This window comes from Sturnira hondurensis, unplaced genomic scaffold, assembly GCF_014824575.4.
Source record: "Sturnira hondurensis isolate 20B ecotype Veracruz unplaced genomic scaffold, ASM1482457v3 Scaffold0007797, whole genome shotgun sequence".
NCBI classification, from domain to species: domain Eukaryota; kingdom Metazoa; phylum Chordata; class Mammalia; order Chiroptera; family Phyllostomidae; genus Sturnira; species Sturnira hondurensis.
The window spans coordinates 2,836,133-2,859,897 of record NW_028080428.1 but is presented as its reverse complement, the minus strand read 5'-3'; the positions used below and the strand labels follow the sequence as shown (position 1 = coordinate 2,859,897).

General features: G+C 48.5%; 2 protein-coding genes across 12 annotated transcripts in view; both read left to right on the top strand.

Moving 5' to 3' along the window:
* Positions 1 to 7,077, top strand: part of SPTBN2 (spectrin beta, non-erythrocytic 2) — a 34,391-nt gene extending 27,314 nt beyond the window's left edge. For 6 of the 7 annotated variants that reach the window (XM_037053326.1, XM_037053327.1, XM_037053329.1 and 3 more), the window contains 14 exons: positions 11 to 271; positions 351 to 481; positions 674 to 878; positions 1,353 to 1,727; positions 2,352 to 2,596; positions 2,693 to 2,831; positions 3,095 to 3,179; positions 3,409 to 3,605; positions 3,925 to 4,067; positions 4,159 to 4,234; positions 4,563 to 4,783; positions 5,086 to 5,259; positions 5,831 to 5,873; positions 6,212 to 7,077. In XM_037053326.1, coding sequence (XP_036909221.1) covers positions 11 to 271; positions 351 to 481; positions 674 to 878; positions 1,353 to 1,727; positions 2,352 to 2,596; positions 2,693 to 2,831; positions 3,095 to 3,179; positions 3,409 to 3,605; positions 3,925 to 4,067; positions 4,159 to 4,234; positions 4,563 to 4,783; positions 5,086 to 5,259; positions 5,831 to 5,873; positions 6,212 to 6,445 — 2,529 coding nt within the window. In that variant the 3' untranslated portion in view covers positions 6,446 to 7,077. The remainder of the gene's footprint in view (positions 1 to 10; positions 272 to 350; positions 482 to 673; positions 879 to 1,352; positions 1,728 to 2,351; positions 2,597 to 2,692; positions 2,832 to 3,094; positions 3,180 to 3,408; positions 3,606 to 3,924; positions 4,068 to 4,158; positions 4,235 to 4,562; positions 4,784 to 5,085; positions 5,260 to 5,830; positions 5,874 to 6,211) is intronic. The other variant, XM_037053328.1, reaches the window with a different exon arrangement.
* Positions 7,078 to 12,141: 5,064 nt separating this feature from the next.
* On the top strand, positions 12,142 to 22,249 carry RBM4B (RNA binding motif protein 4B). 5 transcript variants are annotated; one of them, XM_037053318.1, is made up of 4 exons: positions 12,142 to 12,249; positions 12,930 to 13,353; positions 18,651 to 19,303; positions 21,662 to 22,249. In XM_037053318.1, the coding sequence occupies exons 2-3, from the start codon at positions 12,942 to 12,944 to the stop codon at positions 19,292 to 19,294; spliced, it is 1,056 nt and encodes a 351-aa protein (XP_036909213.1). In that variant the 5' UTR covers positions 12,142 to 12,249; positions 12,930 to 12,941; the 3' UTR covers positions 19,295 to 19,303; positions 21,662 to 22,249. The 5 variants fall into 5 exon arrangements, with proteins under 5 accessions (XP_036909213.1, XP_036909214.1, XP_036909212.1 ...); XM_037053319.1 differs by having other exon boundaries at positions 21,581 to 22,249; XM_037053317.1 differs by having other exon boundaries at positions 20,771 to 22,249.
* The last annotated feature ends 1,516 nt before the right edge of the window (positions 22,250 to 23,765 follow it).

Genomic DNA, 23,765 nt, shown 5'->3' with positions numbered 1-23,765 from the left:
CTGGAGACAGACCCTACAGAAGGAGATACAGGGCCATGAGCCACGGATTGCGGACCTAAAGGAGCGGCAGCGTGCCCTGGGTGCGGCTGCGGCGGGCCCAGAGCTGGCTGAGCTACAGGAAATGTGGAAACGCCTGGGCCGCGAGCTGGAGCTTCGAGGGCAGAGACTCGAGGAGGCCCTGCGGGCCCAGCAGTTCTACCGCGACGCCGCGGAGGCGGAGGCCTGGATGGGCGAGCAGGAGTTGCACATGATGGGCCAGGAGAAAGCCAAGGTGAGAGCCCGGGCTGTGTACCTGCTCCTTTCCTCCCTGTGCACCCCCCATCCCTGATGCCCACTGTCCCATCCATCAGGATGAGCTGAGCGCCCAGGCGGAGGTGAAGAAGCATCAGGTATTGGAGCAAGCCCTGGCGGACTACGCCCAAACCATCCACCAGCTGGCAGCCAGCAGTCAAGACATGATTGACCAGGACCACCCGGAGAGGTGAGCACAGTGGCAGCAAGGGGGCCCAGCCCTTGGGGGAGGGGCTCGTGGAGCCACCACACAGTGAGTGCACAGGACCATCCAGAAAGGTGGAGAAGCAGGAACTTGGCAAGCAGTTAGGTGGCTAAGAGTGACAGGCTGGCCATCAGAGCTGTGTATCCTAAGTCCCACGCTGCTCCCCTCCGCCCCTAGCACCCGGATATCGATCCGCCAAGCCCAGGTGGACAAGCTGTATGCCAGCCTGAAGGAGCTGGCCGGGGAGCGGCGGGAGCGCCTGCAGGAGCACCTGAGGCTGTGCCAGCTGCGCCGTGAGCTGGATGACCTGGAGCAGTGGATCCAGGAGCGAGAGGTGGTGGCGGCCTCCCACGAGCTGGGCCAGGACTACGAGCATGTGACGGTGAGTGTGGGGAGGACACCAGCTGCAGATCAGCTCCTGGAAGAGTAGAGGACCCACTGGGGGACTGGGGCCTTGTCCTGCGCAGAGCACCAAGCAAGGGCCAGGGTGTAGAGCAGGCTGAGCTGGTGCTGTCCTCCCAGGCTGTGCAGAAAGGAGGACTCGGGCGAAAAGGAAATTGCCAGTCACTGTTTTCCAACAGAACTTGGCAGCACAGGGTACTCGGTTTGTAGGCTAAAGGTTCCACGTGCCCCTGCTGCCTCAGCTGGGGGCTGGGGGTGTTCGTTAAATCCACGGTCACGGGGAACCAGTTACATCTGATCGTGAACTCAGCCCAGCTGGAGAACCTCCTTTGGCCCACGTGGCCCAGGGAGAGAAGTACGTTCTCAGCTTGGGGTGAGAGGACTCGCACCCCTCCCCCGCCCCCAGTGGCAGGGACATTGTTGGAGTTGTCTGTGCGCCTGTTTCCTCCACCAGATGCTCCGGGACAAGTTCCGAGAGTTCTCCCGGGACACGAGCACCATCGGTCAGGAGCGTGTGGATGGTGCCAATGCGCTGGCCAACGGGCTCATCTCTGGGGGCCATGCCGCCCGGGCCACTGTGGCTGAGTGGAAGGACAGTCTCAACGAGGCCTGGGCTGACCTGCTAGAGCTGCTGGATACCCGGGGTCAGGTGCTGGCAGCTGCACACGAGCTGCAGCGCTTCCTGCACGGGGCCCGCCAGGCGCTGGCGCGGGTGCAGCACAAGCAGCAGCAGCTCCCGGATGGGACCGGCCGGGACCTCAACTCGGCCGAGGCCCTGCAGCGCCGGCACTGCGCCTTCGAGCATGACATCCAGGCCCTGAGCGCCCAGGTGGGACTCGAGCACGTGGTGAGGTGGGGGCTGGCTTGGAAGGGACTTCGTGGGAAATGGGCTAGGGGTGGGCATCCTCTGGAAGGCCACTTAGGGATGACATAGAATTGCTTCGGGTAAACATCTCTGGCCAGGGACATTTCACCACCTTATCCACACCATGATGGCAAGCCTCCTCGAGGGCCCATGACATTGCCACATGCAAGGGCAAGAGTATTTTTCATGTCGTACTAAAAGCAGTCCCACGCAGGTCAAGCATAGACCCTTCCTGCAACCATTTAAGCCCTGTCAGACCCCACCCAAGTCCGTTTTTCAGGTTGCAAATCTCATTCTTGAAATATTCGAGGTCCCTCACATCCTGGACAGGCCTCTAAAAGCCCAACTGACTAGTAGCCCTTTTAAAGGGCTGCCCCCAGGTTAAGCCCAGGCTCCCAGATGGACCCAACAGGGCAGAGTGAGACAAGGCTTACCCGGGGCACCAGCCGTCACCTTTCCCACCCCTCGCCCTCTGCTCCTCCTCTGCTCATGTGGCTGGTAAAACGAGAAAACAGAGCCCAGGACGCGGAGAGACTGCGGCTTCTCGGAGTCTCCAGCTCTGTCTGACTCTGACCTGGGGCCCCGCAGGTCCAGCAGGTACAGGATGATGGCCACCGGCTCCAGAAGGCCTACGCTGGGGACAAGGCCGAGGAGATCGGCCGCCACATGCAGGCCGTGGCTGAGGCCTGGTCCCAGCTGCAGGGAAGCTCTGCTGCCCGCCGCCAGCTGCTGCTGGACACCACAGACAAGTTCCGCTTCTTCGTGGCTGTCCGGGAGCTGATGCTGTGGATGGACGGGGTGAACTTGCAGATGGATGCCCAGGAGCGGCCCCGGTGAGGCCCGCAGTGCCCGTGGCCTCCAGGGGTGGTGAGCTGGTGGCTGGGATAGGGTTGTGGCAGCAGAGTGTGATGTGGTCTCTGTGTCCCCAGGGACGTGTCCTCCGCAGACCTGGTTATCAAGAACCACCAGGGCATCAAAGCGGAGATAGAGGCCAGGGCCGACCGCTTCTCCTCTTGCATCGACATGGGGCAGGGGCTGCTCGCCAGGAACCACTATGCAGCTGAGGAGGTGGGCCAGGCCCGGGCACAGCTGGGTCATCCTGATGGCCTCGGTGCTGAGTCTTCTCCCGAGTCTTTCTGATTCCTCTGACATGCTTTCTTTGTAGAAACCTTCCCCTCTGTCTCCCCCAGTGCTGTTCAGGGGTTTCCCATCCCATCTTCCCCTCAGGACTGTCTGCCTCTTGAAATCAGAAACTGCTGGCTCCCCTGTGTGAGTCCTCCCGGGACCCGGAAGAGCCCAGCTGGGTGCTAACTCGCATCTCTGCCCCCCAGATCTCGGAGAAGCTGTCTCAGCTGCAGGCACGGCGCCAGGAGACAGCGGACAAGTGGCAGGAGAAGATGGACTGGCTCCAGCTGGGTGAGCCACTCTGGGGGCCAGGAGGGGCTGGGCGTCTCACTCCCTGTAGTTCCTAGAGTAAGACCTGGGCGTGGAATTCAAGGCGCCTGCCCTTGGCACTGCCTGGCTCTGCCCTCTGCCTCAGGGCAGAAGCTTTCCCTGTGTCCCTGTTCTTGGAGTGCTGTGGCTACAGTGCTCTGCCAGCGCCCACTGTGACCTGCCATCTTCCCCTGGTCCTCCACCCCTGCAGTTTTGGAGGTGCTCGTGTTTGGGAGAGATGCGGGTATGGCGGAGGCCTGGCTGTGCAGCCAAGAGCCACTGGTGCGAAGCGCTGAGCTGGGCTGCACGGTTGACGAAGTCGAGAGCCTCATCAAGCGGCACGAGGCCTTCCAGAAATCAGCAGTGGCCTGGGAGGAGCGTTTCAGTGCGCTGGAGAAGCTCACTGCGGTGAGGGCCACGGGCCCCTGGGATGCCCCCACCCCCGTCCCGCTGCCCCGAGCCTGCGCTCTCTCCTACTGGCAGAAGACAGGTCCTCTGTTCCCGCTGCACCAGCATCTCCCAGATGTGAGCCAAGAGTGCCAGGTTGTCACCACAGCTTTAGGAGTGGTCAGTTCCCCGGGCGACGCTAAGCGACACCATTTCCCCAGTTGCTTCTAATGCCTACCTTCTTTTGAAATATTTTCCAGTGTGTCATCAAACCAGAGCTGAGACTCCAGGTCCTCTTAAATGAGACCTTCTGTGCCCTGACCTCAGACTTTTTTGGCAGCTGGAGGAGCAGGAGAAGGAGCGGAAAAGAAAGAGGGAGGAGGAGGAACGGAGGAAACAGCCCCCTGCTCCAGAGCCCACAGCTGGTCTGCCCGAAGGGGTCCTGGTGGACGGCCGGGCGGCTCCCGATGCTTCTCGGGACAGGTGACAGCCGGGACACTTGGGGAGGGGGGTGAGGCTGAACCTAAGCAACCCAAGGACTTACATCATTCTGTGGCACCTTCTGCCATTCCAGAACCCACCCCCAGCCACCAGCATCTACACAGCCAGCCAGCATTAACGGAGTCTGCACAGATGGAGAGTCCCCACTGGTGAGCCCCACTGCCCCGTGTGCCCCCTCAGAATCTCAGCCCCCCGCACAGCGTCTTATAGCTCTTGTCCTTGTGGCCTGTTGGAACAACAGAGACTTGGGCAGGGCGGCTTCCTAGAAGGGCCTGCGCATTCCTCCTGGAGGTGTGGGTGTTGATACCTGCAGGAACAGAGGGGTATGAGCCGGGTGGTGGGGACACTGGGGACAGGAGCGGGCAGAGGCCCAGAGGAAACTTGGGGGTGGAAGGCTCAGCTCTTGGACTTAAGGCTGCATGGCATCCAAGCTAAGTATCTGCCACCTCACCCTCTGACCCGTTGTTTTCCCCACAGGGGTCCGGCACAGGGGACGAGGCCAATGGGCCACAGGAAGAGAGGCAGACCCGGACACAGGGCTCGGCCCCGCCTATCATGCCCCAGAGCAGGTCATCCGAGTCAGCCCGGGTTGCCACCTTGCCCCCTCGAGGCCCAGAGCTCTCTGCCCAGGAACAGATGGAGGGAATGCTGTGCCGCAAGCAGGAGATGGAGGCCTTTGGCAAGAAGGCAGCCAACAGGTACTGGGGCTGGCCACACAGCGCCTGCCTTCTCCGGTCACTGGCTTTTGAAAAAGCCAGTCTGGAACCTCTTCCTGGAGGGAGGGGTGGGGGACCGCAGGAGGAGTGTCCTCCTACCCGGGAGGGCTAGGGAGCAGAGTGGGGGCTCAGGTGAAGGCCAGGAGGGTGTAGAGATGACAGGCCCGAGGACAGGAGAGGCACTGGAAGTCCTAGAACCCGCACACTCTTCCCAGGGTGACCAGCCCCACAGAAGCTGGTCAGTTGGCCTATCTGGTCCATCACCTGCACCTCGTTCCTCCCAGGTCCTGGCAGAACGTGTACTGTGTCCTGCGGCATGGGAGCCTTGGCTTTTACAAGGATTCGAAGGCAGCCAGCGCGGGAGTGCCATACCACGGGGAAGTGCCTGTCAGCCTGGCCAGGGCCCAGGGCAGTGTCGCCTTTGATTATCGGAAGCGCAAACATGTCTTCAAGCTGGGGTAGGAACAGAGCCGTGCCCTCAGGACGGGGAGCAGGGGGGCCAGAGTGGTACAAGCTGAAGGGCAGCCATGGGCTCGGGGCCAGGAGAAATAGAGCTACAGAGCCAGGGACATCTGGGGACACAGATATGGGCGGGGGGGGGGGGGGGGGGGATACAGATCCAGTTATATTCCACACCAAGGAGTGCAGGAAGTCCATGACTCAGGCCCGATGGCTGACATGTCAAGCTGAAAAATTATCCTGGATGGGATACCTGAGGGCAGGGTGCTGGCATTCCCTGCCTCTGGGGACTCCTGGGGACTCCTGGGGCCTGCCCGGCCTGCCAGCAAGCAGCCAGAGCTGGAGGCACACCCTGGGATGGAAGTGAGCTCACCCCGTCCTCAGTGACCAATCAGGAAGGGTTTGCTTTCGGAATCTGAAGAATGTGCAGGAATTATCTGATCTGGCTTTGAAGGCCTAGCAGGCGAGGTCTCCAGTCTGGCCTCAGGGTGGCAACCCAGCCCTCCCCAGCACCGATCGGGCCAGTCCAAATCCTCAGCTCTGCCCTGAGGTTTCTCTCTCTCCCAACAGCTTACAGGATGGAAAAGAATATTTATTCCAAGCCAAGGATGAGGTGAGCTGCCCTCTCTCCTCCCGCTGCCCTGTGGCTCCATTGCCATTCTTCGGACCCTCCTCTTGTGGCTTCCCCTTTCTTCCCTCTCCCATCCCCCTTTCCTCAAGCGTCTCATTCTTTAAAAGCAGACAGCCCGCGATCTGCCAACTGGGTGTTTGTGAAGGCCGTTCGGAAACATGTCCCCCATCCTAAGGGGTCTTGTTCTACAATGAGATGAAATAGATGGTTTTTCTGCCTCCTCCTCCTCCTCTTGCGCTTCCCTGCGGTCTGCAGGCTGGCTGGCTCCCTCAGCACAGCGACCTTAAAGCTGAGCGGCTGTCTTTCCATGTTCCCTGCAGGCAGAGATGAGCTCGTGGCTGCGGGTGGTGAATGCCGCCATTGCCGCTGCGTCTTCCGCCTCTGGAGAACCTGAAGAGCCAGCAGTGCCCAGTGCCACCCGGGGCATGACTCGGGCCATGACCATGCCCCCAGTATCGCCAGCCGGGGCTGAGGGGCCTGTGGTACTTCGAGGCAAGGATGGCAGAGAACGAGAGCGAGAAAAACGCTTCAGCTTCTTCAAGAAGAACAAGTAGCTGGGGCCGAGACTCCTAGGCCAGCTCCCTCCCTCTGTTCAGGAAACTGCCAGGGACTGTCAACAGGGACCACCCTCTTGTCAGGACAACTGCGTGCTGCTAGGGTCTGTTGCCAAGGTCAGCCCATCACCAGGAACTGTCTGTGGGGACAAGCCAGTGTTCCTGAGGGCAACCCTTCTCTTCTGCTATTTAATTCCAGACTGGTGGTGGGACCCAGGCAGCCCCCAACTCCACTCCTCCCCTGTTTCCCTCCTCCCCGGCCTTATGCCTCTATCCCTACCGCAGTGCGGACAGTGCTGCCCCCTCAGTATAGGCCAGGTGGGGAGTGGCTGCCCCTGCCTTGGGGTCATTCTCCCACCACAGCTAGGGCACGCGGCAGTCGCAGTCGGGTGCCTTGCCCCTGGGGACCAGCCAGGAACCTCTAAGAGCTGAAGCAGGACCTGGGGGCAAGACGGCCGGATGATGGAGTCGGAGACACCGAAGCTCCCCCTGCCCCTCCTCCCTCATCCTCTGCCTCAAGCGGCCACTCCCTCTCCAGCGACTCTCAATGGCTTCCAGGTGTGAGTTGTTCAGGGGCAACCACAGCCTTGATCGAGTCTGGCCAAGGAGGTGATTAAATAGCTCAGCTTCTCTCACTGCCTCTGGGTGTCTTTGCTTCCCTGATCACAGGCCCCTCTGCTGTGCCTATGCTTCCCTTTGGCTCTGGTCTCTGGTAGGTCAGGTTTCCACTCTGTCCCCAGCCTCCGAGCCCTTGGAGAACCACATTATTTTGATAATGGCCTCTGGTTTGCTGGGTTGACCCGTGTCAAGCCTGGTTTTTTTGACCAAAGAAGTTCACTGTGGGTCAGGATGATGTTAACGAGCAGATTAACGTTAAAAAGCAGTGAACGACTATTTCCCTGGTGCACAACCTTCTTCACTGATGAATCTCTCAACTGTTTTCAAAAACTAAAGACAAAGAAAAAAAGGAACGACTGAAGAACAAGGCCACAGCCTAGTCTCAGCCATCGCTCAGCCCGACAGCGGAGAACAGAGCACACACGAGGTGCCCTCCTGGAGAGGGTCCCTGGAGAGGGTCAAGGGCATTCACCCAGGGATTAGATAGGCAGCATGTTCCAGGTCCACTGACCAACAGAATGATGACACCCTGGGAAGCCACGAGGTACACCCAAAGTGTGTAAACACACAGACGCACACAGGAGAATATGCTAGATCTCACGAAGTATAAAAAAGGAATCCCCCTAGTCTCTGGCTTGGCAATTAGAGGTTTGAGGACAATGGTGACCTTGGTGGCCCTCTGCAGGAAAAACTTCGCCCTTTCATCGTTTCCCATTCTCACACAAACGACCGTTTCTTTTCGGGGCTTGGAGATGATCTTTCCCGGAAAGCAACGTAACATCTTAGTGTTACTGGCCAAGGGCCATGGCTGAACCTTACTGTCATTAGCCATGAGAATGACAGGGTCAGGTGTGTGCAGGCCCAGGACTAGCACAACACAGCCCCGGGATGGTCTCCAACCATGAGATCTGGTAGACTAGATAGCCCACAAAATGATTATCTCTTTCTCTTAAGAGAAACAGGGATATATCCACAGGAAACATGTAGATAAATGTGGCTAGAACAATCTGTCACGGGACTGAATGGAAGAATCCATCAACACCACAACCTCTTTTTCTTCAGATACAAATATAAAATGTTCACTATTTGAAGGAAAAGTCATACACTGTGGAGTGTTCAGGGAATCTGGGTATTTACACGCCAGGATGGTAAGCATGGGGGTGGGGGGACAGAATAATTGGAAACTTTAGGAGGCAATGTACATGGGGGTGAGAAATGAATGATCATCTTAACGTGTAGAACGGGGCAGCCAGGTGAAGGCCCTGCAGAAGGCAGCCAGTCCCTGTGCACGGAGATGGGGTGGACATGGTGTTTGAGCATCACACGCTCACACGTGGCGGCTGAAGCTCCCACAGCCCATGGAGCCTCAAGGACAGGACACAGAAGATGGTAAGCACAAGGTCAGAAAGTAGGTCTCGGGAGATACCCTCACACGTAAGAAGAACAAAAGTTCCAAGAAAGGTGGCAGGGTGGTAGGGAGCAGTGCGGGCCATGAGACAGGTGAGAGCCACAGTGATGCAGGCATCACATATCAGTGGGGCCATGTGGACAGATAAACATGTATTGATTATTTAGAGGAAAGTATGTTTGCATTCTTACCCAACACCACCTCCAAGGGCGACGACTGGATTTGCACTGTTTGACACAGGCTGCAGGCCACGCGAGGCGGCTGAGCTCCGGAAATGCGTATGGTCTGGGCTGAGACGTGCTGTGAGAGCAAAATTGCTCACGGGATTTCAAAGACTGAAGAGGGAGAACAGAATTTAAGATGTTTCATTGGGAATTTTTATATTGCTTATATGGTGAAATGATCTTTTAGCTATATTAGGTTTCAAAAGTATTAAAGTTCATACTGTTTAAACATGTTTACCAGAAGATTTTAAATTATATCTGTGGCTCGAATATTTCTATTTAGAACAGCACTGGTAAAAATGGACTACAGACTTTCATGTGAAAGGTAAAAAGATTAATGGTTTTTTTTTAAGATTTTATTTATTTATCTTTAGAGAGGAAAGAAAGGAGAGAAGGAGAGAAACATCAATGTATGGTTGCCTTTCGTGAGTCCCCTGCTGGGAACTGGCCTGCAACCCAGGCATGTGCCCTGACTGGGAATCGAACAGCGATCGTGTGGTTCACAGGCCCATGCTCAATCCACTGAGCTTCACCAGCCAGGGCTAAAAAGATTAATGTTAACAGAAGAAAATGTAGGAGAATATATATGTGACTCAGGGAGTTGAAAAGGAAAACTTACACAAAAGTTCAAAAGCGTAAACTTTAAAAATTGGTTAATTTGATTACATAAAAAATTAAGGACTTCTGTTCAATGAAGGGTACCAAGGTAACAATTTGGTGGAATGAAAGAATATACTCGAAACCTGTGAGATACTAACATGTAGAATAGGTGAGAAAATCCTGCAAGTCGACAAGAGAAGGGGCAAAAGATACGAATAGGAAATTCACAGGAAAGTAAATGTAAAAACACTTACCAAGTAATCAGAGAAACGCAAGTTAAAGCAACTGTTTCTGTGTCACTTTATCATTAGAAATTAGGAAACCGGATGACGTCAAACAGCACAGACACCGAAACACAGGAACCCTCGTGCTCTATAGGTGGGAGGGCAGACTGTACAGTTTCTCCAGACCCAAACCTAGCAATTTCACCATGGGTTCCCTCTCCCCCAAATTCTCACGTGGATCCATTAGGGCATTCATAATTAACATAAGGATGTTAATTCCAACCTTGCTGATAATGGGGGGGGTTGGAGGCAACCTGTTATCCTGCACCCAGAGATGGGTAGGTGAGATACAGGGATTGCACACTACGGACTGTTCACTCAGTGGTTAGATATGACACAACACAGCACTTAGTGAAAAAGGAAACAGTGAAAAAATTGTGTTGGAGTTTGACAACATGATTTACATAAACATTTGTATAAATTACAATAATTTACCTAAATGCACAATCAGTGGGCCTTGTTTAGATCTGTATTAGAAGAAACCAACTGTATAAAGACATTTGCAACAGTCTGGGGGAAATTTGAAATAAATATTAATATTAACAAAAATATTATTAATCATATTAATAATAAATTATTAAATACCAATCATGGAAATGGTGTTTGAGCATTGTGTACATACTACTACTAATAAGAATAATACAATATTTTTATAATAATTAAAAAAAACATAACATTGGATGTTTTAATTAGAGGTAGATCCTGAAGTTCTAATAAGAGAAATGACATTATGTCTGTGATTTGCTCTTAAAAACTCCAGCCCCTCCTCTCCAAAAAAGTAGAGGGGATAAATAAAGTATGGGCAAAATGTTGATAACTGTTAATCTGGGTAAAATGTCCATAGGAGTTCATCACAATATTCTCTATTTGTGCCTTTTTGAACATTTTCGCGTAAAAGTTTTTAAATAGAAAAAGCAAATGTACTAAAAAGACATACCTTGCAAGAAGGCAAACAAAATAATACCCATCGATCTCATTAGAATGGTTGCCTGTCGGGGAAGGGGAGAGGAGATAAAAGGGAATAAATAAGAGCAGGGAAATAGATGGAGGAAGGAAATAGAATGGTGCAGTCAGAGGTTCGGGAAGGAATAGTATAAAGACAGAGGGCAAAAGGTTGGTGAATGAGATGAAACTTTTAAAATGGTGAAAACTGTCCAAAGGACATTAGTTTTGGTGACCTCAGGAAATTCTGGGAATTGCAAAGGAGAACAGAACCCAAAACAGTGTATGAAGGTGGATGACAGTAGGTTCAGACCCTCCGTTTGAGAAGTCAGAATGGTGAAGATGATTGAAAGCTATTTCAGAAATGGATGAGGAGGTCCCTACACATGTTTTAAAACTCTGACTGTAGGAGAAGGGAAGGAGAGAGGTGGACAGAATCATGTGGACAGAAACAAGCACCAATGTTAAAATTGCAAGGATAGTACCTCTTCTGAAAGAACTCAGTGAAAGAAACACATCCAAGTTGCTGGGGAGAAAAAGGGCAGCCTCAGGACTTTGTGCCTGCTGGTATCAGAAAAGTCTGTGGAGCCACCACAGGTGAGGAATGGAGATTGACAATCACCGTGGCTTGTCAATAAACACCGGGCGGAGTTCATCTACTCCGAGATGAACTCGGTCCATCAATCTTCATAAACGTCTATTCTTTGTTTACGGGTGACAGTGAGTAATCCACCAAATAGTTTCCCTTTTGCCACCAGGAGGTGTCCTTGGACCAAAGATAAATTTTAACGCTAGAAAGTGCCCCAGGACTCATTGATGCCTTGTCTGGCAGCTTGGTGTGGACATGAAGACCTTGTCCCACACCCAAATCAAGGCACCTCTCTGGGCCTTTGCACCAAGTATTCCTTTGTCGTGCTCACCACAGGCCAGGAACTGTGAAGGCCACACAGTTGCTAGAGAGAGAAAACCAGCCCACGTACAAACATGAACAAACGGAACACGACTAAGGGTAGCCTGCATAAAATGCTTCCTAGAACCATCCCAGCTCTGCTGTCTTTGGCCCTGTTTCATCACTAATGAATAACATGTTTGTAATGAAAAACAATTTTTTAATTATGTTTAAAACTCGGCCCGGTTTTAAACCAAGGCTGTTTTTTAAAAAAGGCTGATTTGCTTAAAATGTGGTGCGTCTGTATTTCTAAAATGTCTCAAGCTGGGCTACAGGTTGGCCAGCCCGCTAAGAAAGCCCCTTTTTAGGGGACCCAGTGAGATTACCCTTTATCATCAGCCGATGGCCCCCACCCCCGCTTCCGCAGGCCTTTACAGCACCACCCATTGTGGTGGCTAGTGACACCCTGGCCTTCTGATTTCACCAAGGCAATGGTTGCGTCCGGAGCCCTTGTGACGTGAACGACGGCCTCCCTTCCAGGAGGTTGATTGGCTACTCAGGGCTGGGGGCGGGCTGACCTCCGCCGCCGTGCCGTCACCAGCTGGCCACACCCCCGAGTCGGGACGTTGGGGAGCCGAACCTTAAGGGTAGTCATTTACATGCAGCCGTGGGATTGGTCGCCCGGTCCGCAAGGGGAGGGGAGAGGTAGCGCGCGCTCGCGCGTGCGTGAGTTGGCGCGCGAGAAAGGGCCGGGTCGCGCCGAGGCTCCAGTGGCCTTCGCCATTTTGTAGCGTTCTCTCTGACGCGGGAGCCGCCGCCACTGCCGCCGCTGCTCGGAGGTAGGAGGGTGTCTTGTGGGTGTGTGGGGAGCCGGAGGGCGAGATGAAGTGGGCCAGGCCGAGTCTCAGCGGATGGAAGTGGCCCTGGGTTTGGGTTTCTTCTCTGGGGGAGGTCGGGGGAAGACAACGGCAGGAGGCGGGGCTGGGTCTCCAGAGGGGGCGGGGCAGGGGTCGGGTCGAGTCTTTGTTGGGGCGAAGAAGCTGGAGGTTGTTTCTGGGTTGGGGGTGAGGGGGTCGCCAGATTTGGGCCAAGGGAGCCTTTTTAGTCTTAGGATATTTTGAAAGGTGAATCCTTGCGTAGGAGAGGTACACAGATTTCCCTCCAAACCTTGTGACCAGGGACCCTCAGGTAGACGTCTCTTGGCCCTGGCTTGGGCTCTTTCCTTTCCTGCCCCACCGAGAGTATTTCAAGCTGGGAAACAGCCCGCCGTGTTACTCAAAGGCGCCTCATTTCATGGAGATGGTAGAGAATGCAGTACATGCTGACCCCCGACCCCCTGTTTCACGTCACACTGTTTAAGAACAAACCTTTCCTCCTCTATTGAGAAAAAAATAATGGACGTCTGTATGAAGGTCTCGAAGGTGCCAGGAACTTCTGCGGAAAAGTAAATCAAAGGCAATGCACTGAGATTGCCTGCTCCATCCCTAACTTTTAGAAACCTTTTTTTCTTCTCTCCCAGGCTCTTTTCAGGATGGTGAAGCTGTTCATAGGAAACCTGCCCCGCGAGGCCACAGAGCAGGAGATACGCTCACTCTTCGAGCAGTATGGCAAGGTGCTGGAATGTGACATCATTAAGAACTACGGCTTCGTGCACATAGAGGACAAGACGGCGGCAGAGGATGCCATTCGCAACCTGCACCACTACAAGCTGCACGGGGTGAACATCAATGTGGAAGCCAGCAAGAATAAGAGCAAAGCTTCAACCAAGTTGCATGTGGGCAACATCAGTCCCACCTGTACCAACCAAGAGCTTCGAGCCAAGTTTGAGGAGTACGGTCCGGTCATCGAATGTGACATCGTGAAAGATTATGCCTTCGTACACATGGAGCGGGCAGAGGATGCGGTGGAGGCCATCAGGGGCCTTGACAACACAGAGTTTCAAGGTGAACTGCTCTGGGGTCTGGGCGCAGAACCCAGTGAGGTATAGTTCAAGAATAGGCAAGCACTCAGCACCATGAGGCTGGTAGGGTGTTACCTTCCAGTCTGTTTTAGCTGGAAATAACCACTCTTAAGCACAATTACTCCTTTTCCAGGTTTGCCAGGTCCTTTTTAGGTCATCAGCAACTGCATAGAATGACAAATTGGGTTTGTCCTTCAGGCTTTACTCATTTCAGTGCTGTGGAATTGTAAGCTGCATGGGCAAATGAGTGCCTCATGGGAGCAGGGAGGATAGAGGTGGTGGCTTACCTGATGCTTTTATTGGGACCAAGAAGCCTTGTGTTTGAGGGTTAGTATGTGTAGGATTTATATTCTTTACTACCATGGGTTGTGGTGGGAAAGATGAACCAAGACAGCTGGAGAAATCGTTGTGTTATGAATCTGGGTGGTGAATCTGGATTTAGGAGTGTCTTTTGAATGGTCAGATTTGTTCAGCTCAAGCACAGCCCAAATCCATGCCATGGACTAGGTGTTCCTTAGCTTATGATAGATCCATCGGAAGTTGAAAATATCATAAGTCAATACTAATATGCATTTGCTGCCTCACTGCAGAGTATCGTTTGTTTGCTCTCATGATCATGAGAGGCAAACAAAGGCTGAGAGGCTCCCAGTATGTTAACTGGGAGCTGGGAGCCATGGCCCAGGTGCCACTGTCCAGCATCATGAGAGTATCGTACCACATACTGCCAATCCAGGAAAAGATCAAAATTCAAATTATGGTTTCTGCTGAATGCATATTGCTTTCACATCATCATAAAATCAAACCATCATAAGTCAGGGACTGACTGACTGTATTCTGCTCCACCTGTTTAAAAGAAATTCTAAAATAATTAGTTTGAGTGGGAATGATGGTCTTGCTTCTGAAGAGATTCCAGTAAGATATTTTAGCAAATAACGTGTTATTATTCCAATAATAAAGGTACATATGTTGTCATTAATATGACAGGAGGTTGACCAGTGACTCTAGGAATGTGCTAATATGATAGTCTCTAGCCACACGTGTAACTGTTAAATTGAAACTTTAAACAAGACTTAAAATTCAGCTTAACTGTACTGCACACATTGCAAGCACTCAGAAGGCATGAGGCGAGTGGCTACTGTATCAGTGCAGATATGGAACATTTCCAACATCTGTTGGACAGCGCTGTTCTACAGGGTTTTTGTTGACAGTATAATCTTGAACCACACATTTACAGCCACTTTTCAGGGTCATAAATCAACACCACTTTCTGTCTGAGTGCTAGTAAAAGGATTGTTAAGAAGCACTTAAGGTCTTCTGCTAAACCTGGAAAACAGGGAGAAAAGAAATGGAAGAAGAGGAAAAGTTGATTACAAAAAGGCAAGAAAGTTTGCAGATAGTGCACCAGATGTCCGTGTTCACAGCCAGACGTGCCCTGGCCTTTAGCTGCTTTTTAAAGCTTGGGGCCAGAGTTGTAGATACTCACTGCCAGTAACTAATCATACAACTTTGGACACATGTTTTAATCTCTGTGCTTATCTTTCCCACTTATAAAACAGAGTTGGTGATCCCTAACTCTTAGGGATCTTATTTGTATTTGTTTTTATTAACTTGTAAAGCTGTTGCACTTCAGATAGCTTTAAAAATATTCTCAATTATTTTCATTTGATGGGGAGGAAATCATGAATGGGCAGTGGCCGAGAGAAATGGCAGTTCTTGCTTAACAGGCAGCAAGCAAAGTGTAAAAAGAATTCAGTGGAAGTCAAGTACAAACTGCAGAGATATTCTAGTAGTGTCCTTATGCATGTCCTTACCTTTTAATACACACTTGGATAAAGGGATAAGGACAGTAGTGTATGGTAGGCAGTTAATTGGGGGAAGTTGGTTTGGGAGGAGTGTGTGTTTTAATAAAGCAGGTTTAATTACTTTAGGAAGTGGATGTCTGAGTAACACATGACCCATAAGATTTTTTAAAATGTCATCATTGGAAAAGAAAAACCCTTTATTTGGTTTTCATGTTCTTAGTCTGACCCCTCTGGAGAAAGCACTGTACTCAGAGTTACGCACATAGCCGTTTTTATAACCAGCTCTTTTTTCTCCAGAGGACAGGAGAAAGTTTAACATTAGATAGTAAGTCACAGTTTTACAGAAAATACAATCTAGATACCAATTCATCACATCTTTCAGTAAAGCCTCTTCAGCTATCTAATGAAGGTGGCCTCTTAAGAACGCCCTTTTGGCGTCTCTTGAACCTTTATATGTTAATGGCTGGCATTTAGGCCTCTGCCTTCATTGTATGACTTCTGAAAGGACCGCAGTCTTAGGATCTGCTTTCTCTCCACAAGCAGCAGTGAACTGCACTCTTACTGAGTTAGCAAACAGTTTGCTTTGGAAATCCGTAAGCCTTCCAAGTAACAATTCAGGCAGCTGAATTGGGACCGATCTGTAAGAGTTCAGGTGTCGCCTGTTTTTTCTCCCCAGTATGTAAACAAGCATTAAATTCAAGTACTGTTGTGTGTCAGCTACATCCTTAGCCCTCTGGACCCTGGCATGTGATACGAGTTCAGCAATTAGGGCCCCACGTTGCCCACCTCAACATTTTAATATTCTTTTCTGCTCCAGATTTCAGAAGAAAACACTTTCATTGGGCTAGTTTTATTATAAATGTCATCAGTGAATTTTAGTAACTTTTGAAGATCTCAAGTTTTTTTAAGCTCTCTTAAGGAAATCTTTTAAGTTTTTGTCCTCTCCAAGTCTAGGAGAGTGGTAGAATTTAATTTTGTTTTCATTGCCCAGGTTCCTTAAGTTAATAGAGAAACACAGCATGTTTCAATGATAAGAACCAGGGAATTTAAATTAAAAGCATGGTTACAATCTCTAGGAAGATTGTGTGGGGGAAAAACTTGTCATTTGCATTACAGATCTTTTAGTTCTAGGTAAAAAAAATTTTACCTAAGTGTTGGATGGTTACTACAAGAGGTAGATTTTGCCACAGATATTTACAAACCTAGAAGTTCCACTCTCTAAATAAAGCTGGGATAAAGATTGGACGTAGTAACAGAAACATTAAGGGAAAAAAAATCACTGGGTTTTGTTTCTTTCTTAAAAAATGCACCCAGAATGTATAAAAGTAAAGAGCAAGTTAAACCGAAGCTTTTTCCTTAAAAATGTACTTCTGAGTCTCTGGATTGGCTGCTTTTTAGATTGGCGTGGTTACTCTTGACTTCAGAGTTGCTACTAGGACTCCCATTCAAGCAATTCTCAATTTCAAGGTACAAGGAAAACCATGAGTTTGTCACACAGATTAATATCACCATACATGGTTGAAAAACAAGTGATTTGAAATCCTGCAGACTATGGTGAACTTCACATTGGTGATATAACTTGGGGCAAAAATCTGTGTTTCTGTGCTATGCATAGTTAACATATGGCCCTTAACTCTAAGAACTAGAATGACAGTTTTTAAATCTCTGAAAACAATGGGATGGCTAAATGCTGCTTTCAGAGAATTAATGCCATTTGGTATCTGTTGACTATGTCAGCGGTGAGGTGGATGCTGCCTCCGTGCTAGCAGCTGGAAGTAAAAACCTGAGTTTCTTTGTTTCTGCTAAAGAAGGTTTTGGGGTTTTTTTTTAATTCTCATTGAAAACATGCTTATTGGTTTTATAAAGGGGAAGGGAGGGAAAGAGAGAAGGAGAGAAACATTGCTTGGTTGCCTCTTCCATGTGCCTCAACAGGGGACAGAACCAACAACCTAGGTATGTGCCCTGACCAGAATCAAACCCGCAACCTTTCAGTTTATGGGTTGACGCTCCAACCAACTGAGCCATGTACCAGCAAGGACTAAAGAAAGGGTTTTAAGTTAGAGGCAGTAACTACTGGAAACTGGGATGGCAGGAATCTTAGACATTGGGCAGAAATGAGTTTGACTAAAGTGGTATTACTGCACTAACCCGCTCCCCTCTCAGGGTCAGTGCATGGCGCTGTTCTGGCTGCCGTCCTGGCTGCCGTCCTGAATCGGGCTGTTTCCAACAGGATGGTGGATGGAGCACGAGGCCTCCTATCGTATAACTGCATCCAGAACAAGGTCTGTCAAAGAGAGAGCAACTTGCGGAGGGGGGATTTGTTCTGAGTAGCCCTTAAGAGTGATGCAAAGCCCCTGTTCCCTGTCTGTACTGGCTGTGTTTTGGCTACAATTTGAAAAACACTGACTTGATCTCCAAAGTCATACGCAGTTTGGGACTAAATACTGCCAGAAATACTCCTTTTCTCAAACTGCTCTTAAAGACCTTGGATGCTTTCATCAGTAAGGGTTCCCTGGGCTCGGTGGTACACAAACCCAGGGTAGACATTGTTTCTTCTCTTGGGTGTTCCTAGTGCTGGTCATTCCCTGGGTGTGTCTTGTTTGTATGGGTGCCCAGAGGGCTTTAGACAAATGCTGTATTTTTCTAACAAGTAGATAATCCCATATAATAAAGAATTATAAACTAGATGGCAGGATGAAATGCTAATCATTCCATTGCATGGAAATACACTGTCCCTAAGAAACCAGTATTATTTCAAGATCTAATGTTTACTTGAGAAACCTTGGTCAGGTAGTTTTCTTTTCCATAGTAGGCATAGAATCACCCTTGCTGGAAAATTGGGGATGAATTTGAAATCTGGAGGGCTTTATAACTTCTAGATGTACTGAAGATAAAGCATATGATGAGCCTGGTATGATTTGTGTACCCAACATAGCCTTCTGTGACACCTGCAGTAATGGCTGGAAGAAACAAGATGGACAGAAGTTTGCTGTGGTTCTTAAGCTGTGGTAAATGCTCAGGCCTCATGTGGCCCTGAGTAAATCAGGGAAACACTGGTAAGATACTTTCCAAAAGTAATGTAACTGAGGTTTTTTGTTGGGTATTTGATTTGGAAGAATTGGCAGGTTTTGAACTGTTAAAATCTCAGTCTCATAAATTCCCCCCCCCCCAAATCTCAGTTTTAGCAGTGAAATATGGAAACTTGCCATTTCTGTGTTGACATGGGGGAGTTGTGGAGACAAGTAAGTAGGAGGGAATCCATTCTACCTGTAAGTAGAAAGTATTAACTGGTCTATGAAGAGTCAAACTTCCTAGCTCTTAATCTGTATTAAAACTTCAGCTTCTTTTAGAGAGGATTGCTGATAGGGTCTCAGGAGTGTGTGTATGTGTGTGTCTTATGCCAACTAGTTTACTTTTATTTGGGGGAGGATAAAGAATGCCAGTGAGTTATAATAAATTTTATATCTATTTCCTCAAGGCAAACGAATGCACGTGCAATTGTCCACCAGCCGCCTTCGGACTGCCCCTGGGATGGGAGACCAGAGCGGCTGCTATCGGTGCGGGAAAGAGGGACACTGGTCCAAAGAGTGCCCAGTAGATCGTACAGGTCGCGTGGCAGACTTTACTGAGCAATATAATGAACAATACGGAGCAGTGCGCACGCCTTACACCGTGGGCTACGGGGAATCCGTGTATTACAACGATGCATATGGAGCACTGGACTACTATAAGCGTTACCGGGTCCGCTCATATGAGGCAGTGGCAGCAGCAGCAGCAGCTTCCGCGTACAACTACGCAGAGCAGAACATGTCTCATTTGCCGCAAGTCCAGAATACAGCTGTTAACAGTCACCTCAATTCCACTTCTATTGATCCCTACGACAGACACCTGTTGCCAAACTCAGGTCCTATGGCTGCTGCCACCACTTCTTCCTATTATGGAAGGGACAGGAGCCCCCTTCGACGTGCTGCACCTGTGCTCCCCACAGTTGGAGAGGGCTACGGTTATGGGCCAGAGAGTGAGCTGTCTCAGGCTTCAGCAGCTGCACGGAATTCTCTGTATGACATGGCCCGGTATGAGCGGGAGCAGTACGTGGACCGAGCACGGTACTCAGCCTTTTAAAAACTGGAGGTGAGAGTGGGGTGGGTGCAGTTAAGAGAATCCATTTATTTTCCTTAAGAGAGATCCATGCTGCATAGGGGAAGCTAAAGCCACCTGTTTGCTGTCAGGACAGTAGTATCCAAGAGATAAAAATTCCACGTTAGTCTTAATAAATATTTCTCTACCTTAAGTCAGGTTCTTTTGGCCTTTTGAGGTTTTAGTGTATGGCTCCATCTTTTTCCTTCTGAGAGAACAAACTCCTTTTGTTAGTGAAATTACTGTTCTTTAATCAAATGTAAGCAGATCTGGGTTATAGAAACATAGTTAAGAGAACTAACATTTGTTGAGTGCCCTGGGTGTGTATTATTTAGTCTACACAATAAGCTTTTAAGATACATTCTCTTTTTACAGAGAAGGGAACTAAACCTCAGAGAGGTTAAGCACTTTGCCTGTACTCATCTGGTAATTGAGGAGTAGAGCCAGAATTCAAAGTCCGGTCTGGCGGACTCCTGAACCCATTCTCTTTCCACTGAAGTCACTGTGGAACTTTAAGAGAGTAGAGGTTCAGGAGTTAATGAACATCAGGCTAATAAAACTACTTCTTTATAAGATGCTTGAAAACAGAATGTTTTGATGCCACTGTCCCATGAAGTCCTTTCCTAATTAGTGATCCAGAGCATCCTGTTCTACATGGGAACTTAAGCCATATATAGCCAATGACGCTGTCGTGTGGAGCCTGATGCTTCCCATTTTCCCCAGCAATCTTTGTTTTTTTGGTTGAAAGGAACTAGATAAACCTGATAATTTTCTGATGTGTATAAAATCCCATTAGTGGTGACCCTGGAAATTTAATTTTTCCTACATCAGAAAATATATACCAAAGATGTGAGAATGGCAGGAATAACTGAGAGTATCTAGAGACTGATGAATTTCTTCATCCAACTGGACATGGTATCATGAGAGCTTTCTATTCTCGTGGTTTTCCTTGTACCTTGAAATTGAGAATTGTTTGAATGGGAGTCCTAGTAGCAAGGTTAAGCTTAGTTACCACTGAGTTTCCAGGGTTCCTTTGGTATATGTTTAGAAGAAAACAAAGCAGTAGGAATTTGCCCTTTTCATAGAAGCAGATAAGGCATGACTTGTGGCAGGTGATATCCTATATGGCCATGACAAGACTGGGATTTCCTAAGACTGTTGTGTAGCAGCATATGTCCATGTGCATGAGTGGATAACCTTACTGCTTGTGTAGTTTGCCATTGATTTTTACTTTTAAAGTAGCTAAATCTGCTGTGAAGTGGGATATGCCTCTAAAGTAAGGTGGGATCATCCATCAGAAAACTTCTGTTTCTCTTAAGTATGTTTCACAGTTAAATATTAAATCAGTGTATGTCATCTTTAAAGGGTATTGCAGAGGTATTTTAAAGTGACTTTTGAGTGCAAGCAGTGGTTGTTCAACTAACCTTTTAGTGATGACTTTTAAAGAAACTTACCTTCCAGGTGTGAACCTCAAACGGACTGAGTAACCCTGAGTTGGTTGCAGTCCCAGGAGCCTGATGTTAATGAGGCTGCCAGGATGAAATACTCCAGAACTGTTGGGGAATCCAAATTCGGGTCTCACCCTAGCAGAACTGATTCAAGAACAACACAACTTTTGAAGTCGATTGGCACAGATCAAGACCAAGATTTGGCCCTTTGTCTGTAATAAGTAGAGAAGCTTGGTGTGAGTTAACTTCCCCCGCCCCAGCCATTGGTATCTGGAGCTTCCATCATCAGTGGAAGAACTAGAGAATTTTAGGATTTCCTCTCTTGATTTGGTAAGGGAGATGTGGTTAGGGGGACTATTAGAATTATCTCTCCAAATCTGACTCTAACATGGAGGTGTATATTGGAGGGTAAATGAACATTCCTTGATACCCCATATGATTATTTTTGAAAACATGTTTACTATGAAAGATTGAAATGAAACAAATTTAGAATAAATAGTGTAGTTGCCATATTTGAGATCTTGGAATCTTCTACTTTTTCTGCACCCAGAAGTTAAATTGTGGTTCTTGACAATTTCTGTATGCCCTTCGGTATAGTGACAGTAGCCTTGTATCACAGAGGTTGTCTTGCTTAAAAAGATGGATAAAAAATAAGGAATGCATAATTATCACCAACATAGATTGCTTCTTGTTCTATTATAGCTATTAAGTAGAGCCCTACAAGTATAGTCATAATAGACTCCTGGGTAATACTACATGGGATATGTTTCATACAGTCTGACACGGCTTTGTTTTGTTCTTTCTTTTTCCCTCTGGAATACAGGACAGGACCAGGGCCTTTGCACTCCGAGCCAAGCTGTTCTCCAGGCATTGTGTAAGCCTCTTGTGTTGTGCTCTCTTTCAGGTAGGATAATTGTGGACTGAACCCTCGGGCTGCGGTCATATATGAGAACTTGCTCCGCGCGGTCCCCTTTGCCGGGATGTTTCCATTGCTTCATGTTTCAGTAAACAAAGGAGTTTGTGACCAACTATGTTTTCTTTCTTAATTTAATGCTTCTAAGTTGACTTTTCTTTCTTCCTGATACGAATCTCTGTAGCCTTTCACTCTCTTATATTCTCAGCCTCTTGAGCAGCCCTAGGTAAGGATTATGCTGGCATCCCCTTTTTCCTGTACAGTGGAACCCCTCTTTATCTTGCTTTCCTTAGGAGTTGAACCCTTCTCCCTACCTGCAACATCTCCTTACCCTTTAAAATGACCATGTAGTGGCAAGCAACCTTTTACTCTTCTCTGTTAGCTCTGGACTCTAACATTGAAGCTAATCCTGTGAAACTGCTAAGACCACTGGGGTGGGGGGCAGGGGGTTTTTATTTGTTTTGTTTTTTCGTCTGACCTGTGATCGTGGTACAGCGTTAGCTGAAATTTAGTCTTGTTTTACTCCACTCCTACTTTTTTTAAAAAAATATTTTGACAAATAAATGTTTCTAACAAGTATGTTTTTGTATTTGTGTGACTGACTTACAACCAGTGTCTTCTGGTTCTTTCTCGGTTGTGCTCAAATTCAAATGAATTGATGTCTGAAATTTAGCTGTAGAAGGAAGGATTTAGTGAGGTAAGTGACATGGCCTCAGCAAAGGGTGAAGTTAGCTGCCAGTGTCTTGAGACACTGGTAAATACGCTCCTTCTTTCTAAGTAACCAGAGCCGCGCTTTCCAGTGATATAAGCAAACCCCACAGAACCTTGCATTGGGAAAAGGACACACCAGAGCATCACCAACAACCTATCGGGTTGACTCCATTCAACTTCATAGTATGTTTAAGAGTTTTCCCATGGTGTTAATATTCTGCTAGGACTAGACTTTGGCTAAAATAAAAAGATAGTGATGACAGATCAAAAGAAGAGAAACGTAGTATTTTGAGAAAAGCAAGAAGGGTATTAATTACTGGCAGTGACAACATTCTGTGATGAAATGTGTCCTGTAGAATTTTTTAGATTTCTAGAAATGTCCATTTCTGCCATTACCATTTACTTTATTACCATTACTTATTATCCCCATAAACAAGTTTAATGATGGACTCAACCCTACTTAAGCTTTTTATTGTATCCTATATGAAGATGTTGGCATGTAAATTCTGACTACCTGTGAATACAATTATGTAGCATTTTCCCCACATATTTTATACTTAAAACAATCCTGACCTGACATAGGTGAAGCAGAGTATTTTCCTGCTTTTCGGAGGGGTAGGATACACCAATCTAGAAAGGTTAACCTGTCAGTACATACACCCCAACTGGTGGTGAAGTTCACAAGGCCCTTTCAGGTTCAGCATTCCCCAAGGAGGCATAGGGCTGTCCCTATTTTACAAAAAGGGAGAATAAAACAAAGATACTGGGATTTCCTTGTGATTGATCTGTAAAGTATCAGGCAAAGAAATTAATATACACAGGTTTCGCTGGCCTCACCTAAATCTCCAGCTGCCCTGTGCTAACACAGGACCTGTGCTAACCAAAACACACATTGATTTCTGTCAGGGTAAGCAAGGGAAAAGGTTGGATTTGCACAACAGTTCTGCATCAGCATGGTCCAGTAAAACTCTGGGTCATGTTGGCAGTATTCTGTATCTGTGCTGTCCAATTTGTAGCTATGAAGTATTTAGTTTAAAATGTGGCTAGTGAAGCTAAAAAGCTGAATTTATCTTATAATTAGCCACATGTAGCTGGCTGCTGGCTACTGGATTGGAGAGCACAGCTTACATGGTAAAGTAAGTTTCTTAAATGAGGGGAAAAAGCCTTGCAGAATCATCAAATATTTTTCCCTTAGAAAATCTTTTCTGCCCTCACCAGTGTGGCTCATTTGGGCATCATCCTGCAAAGTGAAAGGCTGCCAGTTCAATTCCCAGTCAGGGCACATGCTTAGGTTGCAGTTTCAATCCCCAATCAAGGTACAGGTGGGAGGCAACTGATCAGTGTTTCTCTCTCACATCAATGCTTATCTCCCTCGGTCCCTCCA